The 12,559-nt window shown below is 35.0% G+C and overlaps 2 protein-coding genes across 2 annotated transcripts in view; one reads left to right on the top strand and one right to left on the bottom strand.

The window, feature by feature from the left end:
• Nucleotides 1–1,780: 1,780 nt before the first annotated feature.
• Nucleotides 1,781–5,635, top strand: LOC117422307 (gremlin-1-like). The gene is made up of 2 exons (XM_034037147.3): nt 1,781–1,993; nt 4,063–5,635. The coding sequence occupies exon 2, from the start codon at nt 4,064–4,066 to the stop codon at nt 4,622–4,624; it is 561 nt and encodes a 186-aa protein (XP_033893038.1). The 5' UTR covers nt 1,781–1,993; nt 4,063; the 3' UTR covers nt 4,625–5,635.
• Nucleotides 5,636–8,165: 2,530 nt separating this feature from the next.
• The window catches only part of LOC117422305 (formin-1-like), a 132,985-nt gene continuing 128,591 nt past the window's right edge, over nt 8,166–12,559 (bottom strand). Inside the window, 2 exon segments of the mRNA XM_058987413.1 lie at nt 8,166–10,053; nt 11,884–11,965. Coding sequence (XP_058843396.1) covers nt 10,009–10,053; nt 11,884–11,965 — 127 coding nt within the window. The 3' untranslated portion in view covers nt 8,166–10,008.

The raw sequence follows: 12,559 nt of genomic DNA, 5'->3' as shown, positions 1-12,559 counted from the left end.
ATAATAATAATAATAATAATAATAATAAATAGACGTAATGCAAACGTTTTTAAAAATGAACGAAAACGCCCACAGAACCTAAACATCTACAAATTAATTTCAAATGAACTTGTTAAATATTACGAGACTTTTGACATGAAAACAGTTTAAGCAAAACAGAGCAGTTGGGAAAGATTTGGCACCGAATGTGCGCATGCGGTTTCCCAGAACTGGAAATGGTCTTGGCATCTCTTTCTTTACCGTGAATTTCGTGACTAGATCAGTTAAAGGTGGTGTATGTTGCACTATAGGGTTCACACATAAAAAACAAACTTGTTATTATTTGCTTTCTATAATAATAATACAATTATTTTTATTCAAAGCCCAGCATGCTAAACGACTATGCTAAACAACATTCACTGTAAAGTAAAAACCTCATAGGTTTACCTTTTTTAGTTACCAATTTATCGTCTTTGCTTTATCACTGTATTCGAATCTTTACGAATAATACATGTTAGCAGGTACTATTAGCACGCTTCTTTCACGAATTTCCCAAGAAAACTAATCTAATTAATCATTTTCCTTCCGGTGTAGGTTAACCAATATGCGTCATTTCTGTTACGTTTCAAGCATCTTTATTGACTTTTGTTTGATAGCATACATTACCATATTATTGACTTTTGTTTGATATAGTACATTAAATGCATATTCAAATCTATTTGTTTTAAATAATCTCTCCTAGATATATTTCGTTGCTTTTACATTTTAAAAGGTATACAATTTCAAACAACAAAACTTAACTTAACTGTGTGGATTCGAATAACCTCTTCAACATGAATGAGCAAACCCACTTACCTCGACAGTGGCGCAGCTGTTGGAATGAAACATGGAAACGATCCTGTTGTGTTGACAAACGTGGATCTCGGTAATTGGTTCTAATTACACTTTGGTAACTGTGTTAATCTATTCTCCTTTTAATTAGCGGGTCAAAAAGGTCGAACTATAATTAAAATAAACTTTGTTTTTCTTACCTCTGTTAAGTGAGGTGTAATCACAGCTTTGCCACCCTGCTTCAAAATACAAACACAGACAGGCGAAGCTGTGCTCAGCTAATTAGATATGAAGTACTACATTTGAAAACTCTCTTAGAAAGTAAATACACACTTTTGAAAAAAGGTGTGCCCTAACAAATGGTTCTAATAAAACTGACCGTGTAAAATAAGTTAGCCCTGCAACTGAGGCACTGTGATATAAAAAGATTCTTCACACAGCACGCATGAAGCTGCTTCATTATGAAAGGGTTGCGAGATGTAGTATTCTATACTGTTAAAGACCAATAGCGAATGTTTTCACAGTACCACCTACCATCAGCGATGCAAATGTGGAATTGAATCCGTTCCAAATGAATTTCAAGCTTTCAGACCGGCAAGTAAACCGAGTAATAATAATAATAATAATATCCCCAAAACATTTAGTCCTGCGATAGTGTAGTTTATGTAATCATATCGAACACATATGAAAAATAATACACAAATGCACGTCTGTGAATGATCCCTCGTGTCCCATTAATGCTTGCCCCGAGACTTGCCAGTATATTCACTATCGTGGCACAATCTGGCTTTGCTTGGCAATAGGTGCCACTGAGAAAGTAAAGCCAATGTGCGCGATCGGTACAGTTTCCTGCTGCGGGTTTGAGAAAGTGTTAAGGGGGCGGATAACTTGATTGTTCTTTGGATCGTGTCTAGCCAATAATGTTAAAGGAGCTGTGGCGCATATCTCAGCTGGCTGACATTTAAAAAGGAGACAGTGCGGCGCTGCTGCAATTTGTACCCAGAACCAGACTCCCCTTCTATGGAATCATTGGCAACTTCAGACTAGTAGCACTACGCTGTTTCTGTGCTGTGAATTACCACATCCAGCAATCAATCTCTCAACTTGAACAAGAAAACAACAACGCAGCATTCGCTCACAAATAATTTGCACCGCAGCCTCTGTAAGTCCTAAGAAGAGACAGGTGGGTCATTTTATATTTATAATCGCGCATACAGGTAGTTATTGTAGAATAATTATTGGAGAAGTGATATCCTCTAATAGAGAAAACGTATTGTTGAAACTTTTATAAATCTATATACAGTATTTCATTATTTTTAAGAACACCCTAATATTTCAACCCTTTACAGAACTACTGTAGGCAGTAAGTATTTCAGTAGCCTATTGAACGGAGTGACGTGTGCAGTACAACCGCTATAGCTGTGATAGTATTTGTAACACTCCACAATGTTTACTAGGCTGCCCTGCTCTTTATGCAAGCAATAGGCGCCCAAGACCCCAGTATAAAAACCACAAACATTTTCATCTCCGCTTTCATCTAAAATGGAAACTGATGCACAGCAGACATTTGGAATAATTTAGCATAACTAAATGTAACTTACAACGTAAACCAAAAGTTAAGAATTAAAGATAAACCTTACACAACAGATTTTTAACACACATTGTGAAAAAATAAGTATGTTTACGGTAAATCTACCTTAATATTGACTTAATAAAACTGTATTTGTAGATTAATTCGAGTGCATATTTCTGTTGTATTAAATGTACACCATTTGTTTAAAGTATTTTACATTAATATTGAACACTTAATTTTTTTACAGTGTATTATTTATGAAGGCAGTTTTACACTGTAATGTGTATTGTGGTAACAAACTATTGAAATACAACTTTTTTGGTTTAGATCTATAGCTGTAGAAAATTATTTCTAACTTAAACATTAATATATTGAGTGTTCTTATCTATTATTTGGTTTCACTGTAGGTAATATCTTCCACGCAATGAGGTTGTATGTTAACTTGTTTTGTTTTGTACAATTTCTAATTGAACAACTGGAAACTAACATGATGAATAAGTGTCTGGTACTGTTTATTTGGGAGCCTATTTATTTTACGCCATCCTGTTACATTTAAAAGATCCCCTCCAGTTACATTCTGTGCGCTCTAATTCGAATCCAGCAATGACAGGACTGTATTTATATAGGGACAGTTACCAATTAAATATTTATACAAGCAGCACTTGAATAAACGATGGGGTTTTGAACGTTTTACTGTGAACTATAGGCCTATGTGATGCCAAATACATACAAAACATATGCTAACCTGTATTTTTACGGTACATGTATCTTTATATATATATATATATATATATATATATATATATATATATATATATATAGGTTTTTAATAATACGGAAGCATAAACTAGAATTAATCTAAAAATACAGTTTTATTAAGTCAATATTAAGGTATATTTTTGGTAAAAATACGTTTGTTTTTTTTTTGTTTGGTTTTTTGACAGTGTTACTCTTAAATATGTTCTACTGTTACAAAATATTTTTCACTTTAGTTTATTGTTTTAAAGATTTTTCTGTATGTATTACACCGGACAAAACCATGGATTTAATGTATTTAAAAGGGAAACATACATTACCGAATAGAAATCACAAGAAACGTATATTAGAACGATACATAACGTACAGCATTTTTGAGCACAGTAATTTGAAGTATAAGCCTAAATTACACTGGAATCTATAGTATATAACTATACTATTAATGAAACATCGTTGTTTATTGTATCTCAATTTATATTATATGAATTATTATGTTAATGGTGAACTTGTTAATAATACCCTTAAGCATACATGAACTATTTCAGTGTGATTAACATTTAATACATTACATATTTGTACATAAATTAATGAAACATCAATAGTAGGCCCTATGAATCGAATTTGCAGCATGTAACCTATATACTTTACATGTTAATGTTTATTTACGTGCATATATACTCAAGCAAAAAAATAAATAAATAAGATGTTAAGATGTGTGTTCCATTCTGCAGCATATTGTTTCACAGAGCTGACCACACTAAAGAAAAAAAGAGAAAGGACGTTTTTAACATTTCATCATTTTAACATTTTCTCTTTAGAAGAAAATGCCACACACATACCTACTTTTTACAGTTCGTTTTCCATGTGATTATCAGCCTATATTATGGGTAAAGGCCTTCATTATTTTGGTGTGTTTTTTGCAGGATGATCCGTGGTGTTCACTTTGCCTGTGTCCTCATCTTGGTGTTTGGGTTGCTCTTGGTCCATGGTGAGGGAAAAAAGAAGAACAGAGGTTCTCAAGGAGCGATACCCCCTCCGGATAAAAGCAAACCCAATGAGTCCGAACAGCATCGCCCACCGCCTCAGCCTCAACCGGACTCGAGGTCAGGGGGAACGGACTGGGGTACTGCCATGCCCGCTGAGGAGGTGCTCGAGTCCAGCCAAGAAGCTCTGCACGTCACGGAGCGCAGATACCTGAAACGGGACTGGTGCAAGACGCAGCCGCTGAAGCAAACTATCCACGAGGAGGGATGTAACAGCCGCACCATTATTAATCGGTTTTGCTATGGCCAATGCAACTCATTCTATATTCCCAGGCACGTCCGCAGGGAAGAAGGCTCCTTCCAGTCTTGCTCCTTCTGTAAGCCCAAAAGATTCACTACAATGACTGTCACTCTCAACTGCCCCGAACTGCAGCCCCCTACGAAAAGAAAAAGGATCCAGCGCGTCAAACAATGTCGTTGTATTTCCATAGATCTCGACTAGATCATCCGTTCTACTTTGTCAAATTATTTGAGGGCATACAACTCTCTATTGTGTATAGGGGGTCCTTAATCAACCGCATTTATATACATTGTAAAGGGACAATACGGGGATTGAATTTTAGAAACATTATCTAATATAATAGAACTATTCCAAACTAACCGACAGTTTCGATTGAAGACAAAACTGGTCCCTGAGTAATGAACTAATCAATATCATTAGCTGTGCTACAGGGCATTCAACATATGACCACATTCACAAAGAGTACAGAGTTTGTTCAATGAGAAGGGACCATTCATTCGTCAGTCCCATTACTATTGCTCAATATCGCTGCGTTTGCGCCACCAGGCACTGAATTTACAAGCTACACAGTTGCTTTTACAAAGTCCATTCACACACAGTGTAATGTAAAACGTGTCATCACCAGCTCATTGATAAATGTGTTGGAAAGGCTAATAATGCTTTACAAGCGCTCTGGAGCGGGGTGCAGCTTTGTTTCGTAAACTATAGCATCCAGCATCACACCATTTTATTTTATTTTGTATTTTATTTGGATTTAAATATTTACTGGTGATTTGGTAGTTTCCACTGTGTGGAATGTGAATAGTTAACAAAGTGATATGGATATTTAATGTAATTATGTCTGAATTGTATATCGTTAATATGAATGTTATATGCTCTTATTTCGGTTAAATATATCGATACAATTCCGTTTCAATAAGTTCAGAGGGGGAAAATGGGGGTAATCATTACTCGACAGTGCACACAAACACATGAGTTGATTCGTCTAGTGCTGGTGGTAGTTGGCTCTAACAATTCTAAGCAAGATATTGTACGGATGGTACATTATACTTTTTGGCTTGTAAGTTTTGTCATAATATCAATAAGGGGATGCTTATTTTAAGATTAAAAACTGTAAAGGCGTATACAATGTAAATAAACACACTTCTCCATTCAAAATATGTAGGAGGGGATATTGATTTGTATTATGTGTTTCATTAGAAATATGTTATATTTTGGACCTGTAGCCTTTGTAACAAACACGATTTGCAACAGTGCAGATAGAATTACCGCTACCGCTAATATGGGATGGGTCTTGAATTGTTTTTAGTGGGTTCCGTGTTAACACAAAGCACACAAATAAAAAACGCTTCAAAACGCTGGGCTCAGTTTTCTTCCTGCCTTGAGCTAATCTCTTGCTGGGACTCCACCAACCTCACCCTCGTGGATACTTTCCGTCGTTAAAGTATATAATTTATAAAAGCAATGAGACACCAGCTTCTCTGCAAACTCTACAATGACTTCAAACAACATCCATCGACTACATAATACACACCAGTGCTCTCCCTCTTATTATATATTGCCTAAATAGTGCTGTCGGTATTACGCGCAGATTGAGAATACCTCCATTGGCGGTCCAACCTGACTAATGAATTGTGACGTTTAGGTACAATGGCAACCAAATAAAGCTTTCACAATAACCTTCACGACTAGCATAACAGTGCATGGGTACATCAATATTACATGGAATATCCACTTGTATTTATTATTCTCTTGGATAATAAAGCTACAGTCTTACACCTGTCACAATCTTACAAGGAGGATTTTCGTTTTTCTGTGTCATTTAAAGTTTTGCAGTCCATAGACTGCACTTCCAGTTTTACATGTATCTAGAGAACCGCCTGTCTAATTGGGATGAAGCTTGAAAAGAACATTCTTTAGCAGAAGTATTTTATTTTAGTAAATCATGATTGCGGGGTACACAGAGGCATCTTTTGCTATGTCTGAGAAGCGCATGCAATTGTGATGAAACTTGGTCTGGGCATGCTTCAGAAAAAGCTTTTAAGAGAGTCGGAATCTGAAAGCATATGAGTGCAGCTGTCAGTATGTCAGTTACATCTTTACATGTGCAGTGGTGACTGTGTGGAACGCTTATAGACCTATGCTTATCCTTCAAGGGAATCATTTATACACATATAAAGGTAGGAACTATTTATCCATTATCCTCCAGAGAGCATTTATTAAGCCTTACTACTGGAACTTTACAATTGACATTAAAAATCTTCAACTCTCCATGATCCGAGCAGCAAAAAACATTACTAAGGCTAATTGGGGGTGTGTGTCTTATCTATGCCGAGTACAAGTTTCTGTAATCAGCACCTCACATGACCAAAGGCCTTATTTTGGCCTACAGAATGGTAACGAACAAGACTGCTTTAAATTATTTCATCTAGATTTTAATGACATTTCACCAAATACACCCAGCAGTTTTTAACCAACTTCCACAAGACCTCAATAATGAGTGAGCATGTAGTTTGTTAAAGAATACACAGGTTACACTTTTCACATTTAGGTGAATTGTGACATCACACATTCTAAGAAGTGAATTTGCGTTCAGAACTGGTCTTTATTTCTACACACAAACATTCTGTGAAAAAACATCTGGTTATGATTGGCTGAGGTCACTATCACTGTAACCAATTGAAGGATTGTAGCCAATCGTATTGTGGCACAAGTGCTACTGTTAATCAGTCAGTGCCGTCACAACATCCTAGATTGATTATTTTAGATACTGTCTCTGAATGGCATTGCCAGTATCAAACAGTTATTAGCTGTCTTGTCCTTATCCAGACCACAGAAAATCCATTTGGTCTACATGATGTAGCAAAGACCACATATGAATATGACAATTTGGTATAAACACAACAATTTTCCATGAATCCAAAGGCTGTAATTTTGAAAATAAATGGCATTGAAGATTTTCTATTATAAAATGGTTGGCTATTAATATATCCAAACTCTTATTTCAACACCACATTTAAACCTCACAGCTTCTTCCCACTTCAGATGTTTCATGCAGCATACACATTTATTGTTAATCTGTTTCAAGTCAAACTGAATTGAGGCTAATGACCACATGAATTGTGCAGCTTCTGTTAACACCACATTTCAGGACTATGGACAGAGGAAACCTTAGTAGTTCTTATTAACCCCATGCTTATCCTGGGTCGTGAGTACTGAAAGACAAGGTGAATACGACCAGGTCCAGTAAGATTCAATTGTAATACAGTGAAACCTTCTCCAAGGCGACCTCAGTACACAGGGAACTACACAGTTAAGGCTTATATGGGGAGTCTCAATTCCATTGACTTCAATGGTACTATACCTTCAATATATATATATATATAACATTTTGTTGGCCCCTTGACTAGCCCTAATAGAGAGGTTTCACTGTATTTTGAATAGACCACAATCACTTGTGGCAAGCTGGGAGACAAAGCCAGCAAGATCACAATACAATATGTCTGCAGGCAGTATGTTTAATTGCATATTGTTACCTTTGATGTCTCTATTTTTTGCAATCCATTAAGCAGAAAACAGATGTTGTGTATTCGACTGAACAAATGAAGAGTATTTTTACACCCTGTTTTATTTGTTTACTGTTATGGATACATTCATCCTCTACTTTATTGCACATTGAGAAATACATTCTAGCACATAAATACATGAGTGTTAATGCCAGAGTGAATACAATACAAAGAAACAGAAACCATAACCTTTAATAAATGTCTGAATTCTAAACCCTATAGAAAAAAACATGGAATTAGCTGAAAGTAAAGTATAATACAGACTATTATATACAGTAGCAATATATATTTTCCAGTATTTATTTTATAATCATTTGGGTCCCATCATTAAGATGACTTTCAGTTTATTATTTTGTAAATAGCATAACCATGTTAAAGGTTAAAACAAACTTTTTATTTAGTAAAATTAAGACCAATTTGATATACAATTTCATCCCAGCAAGGAAAACTTCAAAACTTCATATGCACCTTTTCACACCAGACAGTTGATATGCATTTACAAATTAGACATATTTAAAATATTTAGTTTGAACACAACCTAGAAATATACCATGATATACGGGTTGGTTTGGTCTTTGCAAATATTGTTAAAACACAGAAACAGTAAAAAAAAAACAAAAAAAAAAACATATTTATAACTGGAAAACAATAGTCCTTTTGCTTTACTGACAATCTCCTGAAAAATACAATCTTCTGTTTCTGCATCATTAGGGTATGTGATATTTAACCACAAGGTCTTACTCATACCTGGGAAAGCCTTACAGTATGTACAAAAAAACTTGTGTTATGGTTGAGCTATAGATATTTAGGAGGAAAATATAGATATATTTTTTTTATGTACACATCCCTACTACAGTAGAGAGATTTAATTATACAATATTCTTTTTGAGGAAATAACAAAAATATAAGTGTTTTAAAGAGACCACATGTTTTTAAATGTAAATTGTTGTTTTTATATAAGTTGGCGAGAATTCAAATTCATTGATCTTGCTAATAATTTTTAGCCGATATTATTTCAAGTTATTAGGGAAAGTACTTCATTTTTTTGATGTCAAGTTTAAGAGCTAGCAGGTTCTTGCTCTGACTGGGAATTACTGTAAAATACTAGAATAAAAGAATATCTCACTTCTCTTCCTACAATTTAAGCCACTTGCAAACAAGACAAGAGATGACATGTAGATGCACTAACGGCTTGATTTGGGAGATGTGTTTTATTTAAATGTATTTATATATCTTAAGTAATGTTGGTAGGAAACATGCTACCAAATTTTATAAACAAGCATGTGTCGACTGGCCCTTTTATAAATACACAACCAGTAATCGCACCTCCTAAATCAGACTGCAAACCCGCTTATTCTGTCATTATGAAAACCATGCTGCACATATAGACGGTAAAGGGTAGAGACCAATCACAACTTTATATCAGACTCTTTCAATAAACCCGGGCAACATCTGAGCTCCTAAGATAAACATATCAAAGTTTCACTAAGACTCCATATTTTTCTTTGAACTCTTCATTAAACACACCTTAACTTCTCAGAAGTATCTAACAAGTATTAAGACCTCAAGATATGATGCATTTGTATTGCTTAAAATTCCAAATAAGACCAGCTCAGCAGTGAACATTTTAAACCAGAAAATAACCTCGGAACTCTCATGTATGTTTGAGTGCAGCGCCCCACTTATAGAGGTTATTTATAGCAGGGCCTTATTACATTGATATAAGAGCAGCCTGTTGACCTCATAGCCCCAGGTCTTCCTAAGCATTTATGCTTTCACGCACGATAAAGAAACATCACTGCCTGCTCTAAGCTTCTGAAGGAATGACTTTATGAGGGACTTTCTCCCCTGCAAACTGTAAACAAAGGATATTTTAGTTGCCCAGTGATCTCATCACGTGAGTTCTCACGTCAACTGGACAGGAGGAGTGGCGTACAGCTAGCAGCGGGAGTCGCTTGAGCGTTGGTAGTTTGAGAGCGAAGTGTAACGTTGTCGAGTCACAGTTCCACTCTCCTTGTTTTAGCTGGTGCTCACAGTTGCTTCCTTCTGACGTAGCCGTTCTTTCTGTGATGAGAAAAGGAAGATCGGTTGCATGTTGCTACTTAATTTATTTCACTTTTGTCAGAAATTGAATGCTGTAAAATCAACTGCATGTATAAAAATGAGAGAAAGAAAAGATACAGATTAACATACATAGATAAAAAAAAAAAAAAAAAAATCTGAGATTGTTGTCCTATACATATTACTCTTGTAAGCTCATATCTAGCTTTCATTGATTTGAAATGGGAAGATCCGAGATTATTGTTGTCGTGTATGGAATTCAAACTGATCAAGCATAAGAGGGAAACGGGGGATTGCTATTGCAACGTGGATAATGACTGTAGGTTAGCTTTGTTGTTCATATTTTAAATGTACCAGCTTTCTTTAAATTTTGCTTTTGTGTCATTCTCTATGAGATGTGACAAATACTATCAGGCCGTTTGCCAGCGGATCTGAATGTGTCTGTAAACATCAAAAACTAATTTTACAAACATAAAGAAAACACTAATTGTCTGACTGTACACTGACAAGCCTCGGGCAGATAGTTTTATGAAAAACACATACAAAATACTTCTGGCCTTGATTACTTATGTGTTTACATTTTATAAAGCATCCACTTCAGACATGAAAATAAATTCAGATTGTATAAGCCACATATACTAAAGCATGTATATGGTATTACGTCTTTACTTACAAATACACTCAGAACAGCTGAATGAGAAACCTAACCTTGATTTCAGTTTCATTTTGTATACTCCTTCAAAGAACAATCTGATAAAACATTAGCATTAGTATTTACTTAATTATTTACAATCCTATTACCTTGAACACATGTGGTTTTATTGAATTACTGTTTCTGCACACAAAGTTTCTTTCTGAATATATGTTGTGAAAATGCATATTAGCAGCAATGAATGGCTAAATACAGTTTAGAATTACATTTCTGTTATGGAACCTGTAGCTTACAATGCTTGCACCAAAGTAGGAATTACGACATTAATCCATTACTGTAAAGCTATAGCCAAAAGTTTATATCACCTAGAATTTTAGGATTGAGACATTAAAAAAAAAAAGAATATATATATAGGAACATCATTTAGATATTTTATTTAACATCATATAATCTTATGTGCACACATGCTTGCATTATTTTTTAGGGTCACCCCTCATTGACGACTGTAAGACTCCAATGAATTGTTAAGCAATCCTTTCCCTTCAAGACCATAATGACTTTCACTGCATCTCCTGTAAACATTCCACCAAGACTCCTTTGTAACAGAAACCCTGACAGTGCTGTTGGCCAAACACTACAAGCCCTGATTCACCTTTTAAAGGCATTGGTTTGTGTAACCTATTTGAACTCAGTCTTACCATATCTTATAACACAAACAAAAAGATACTTCTAATTGACTTTTTTTTTCTTTTCTAAATATAACTAATCTTCTTTTTAGTATTACTGGCTATAGTGAGATGATTTAAGCCTAGGATTACATTTCAGTTATGATAACGTTGTCCTAATATAGAGGCTTTAAAAAAGAACCAATTAACCAAACATAATGTGTTAAGAATAGTTTTGAATAATACACTTCAACTCAGTTATTAAATATGGCTAAGCTACGATCTTTGTAACCTCCTAGATCTATTGCACTGAACTAACAGGATAAGTGGAGATTTGCATCCAGTATAAATTACCTGCATGTTTCTATTTAGCAAACCACAAAAAGCTGATAAAAAACTCTGAGCGCTCTGCCAATTACAGTTAAGATAAACAAAAACAAAAAGCCACAGCTAAAGCCACACGATAATAGCCTCATTGGTCCTGTCACTAGGTAAGTAACACACATGCATTCTTACCAGACTGTTGGGGCTTATCCTCTTGGTTTCAACCTTCTTTTCTGCTGTCATTTTCTGGACAGACAGCTGGGCCTCCTTGAGTCTGCATAAAAAAGGGTAACAATTTACTAACAGTCAGGACGCTCTCAACCACTCACATCTTTATGACTGTAAAGAGAAACTAACCCTAGGGGTACATTGTTTTATTATAGCAAGCTAAAAATGGGATCTATTTAGACTTTTTCCGAATCACACAGTCACACTTCAAAAACCAGCGTTGCTACCATTACAAGCTGAAATCAGCTTGAGATTCTCATTTTATATTTCCCAAGTTCATCTTTTATGTAGAGCAGTATATGAATTGTGTTTTCCAACTCAAGAAATGTCTTCTGGCATTCTTTATTAAACATTCTTTAGTACTTGTTATACCCTTTGCATCACAGGATTCAACTTTAAACAATCATAATCCACTGTGTAATAGTCTATTTAAAAGTTTAAAAGTGTATTAATGTTCTTAATTCTAAACTGTATAATATAATTTTAAATAAAGCATTGCATTTTTTCAAGCTTACTTTCACTACAGTTCACTTAAGAAATCAACACAATCTGCACAGGGAAGAGATGATGCTGTAATAAATCCCACAATTAATGAAACTATAGTACCTGCATGAATACAAATGGCCAGGGAACCTAACTT

The sequence above is a fragment of the Acipenser ruthenus genome, chromosome 15, assembly GCF_902713425.1.
Source record: "Acipenser ruthenus chromosome 15, fAciRut3.2 maternal haplotype, whole genome shotgun sequence".
Taxonomy (NCBI): domain Eukaryota; kingdom Metazoa; phylum Chordata; class Actinopteri; order Acipenseriformes; family Acipenseridae; genus Acipenser; species Acipenser ruthenus.
The sequence above is the reverse complement of the archived record's forward strand: the minus strand, read 5'-3'. Positions and strand labels throughout refer to the sequence as shown.

Bases quoted from the DNA above. Each gene is read 5' to 3' on its own strand.
- LOC117422307 (XM_034037147.3), top strand. From the start codon at position 4,064: ATGATCCGTGGTGTTCACTTTGCCTGTGTCCTCATCTTGGTGTTTGGG.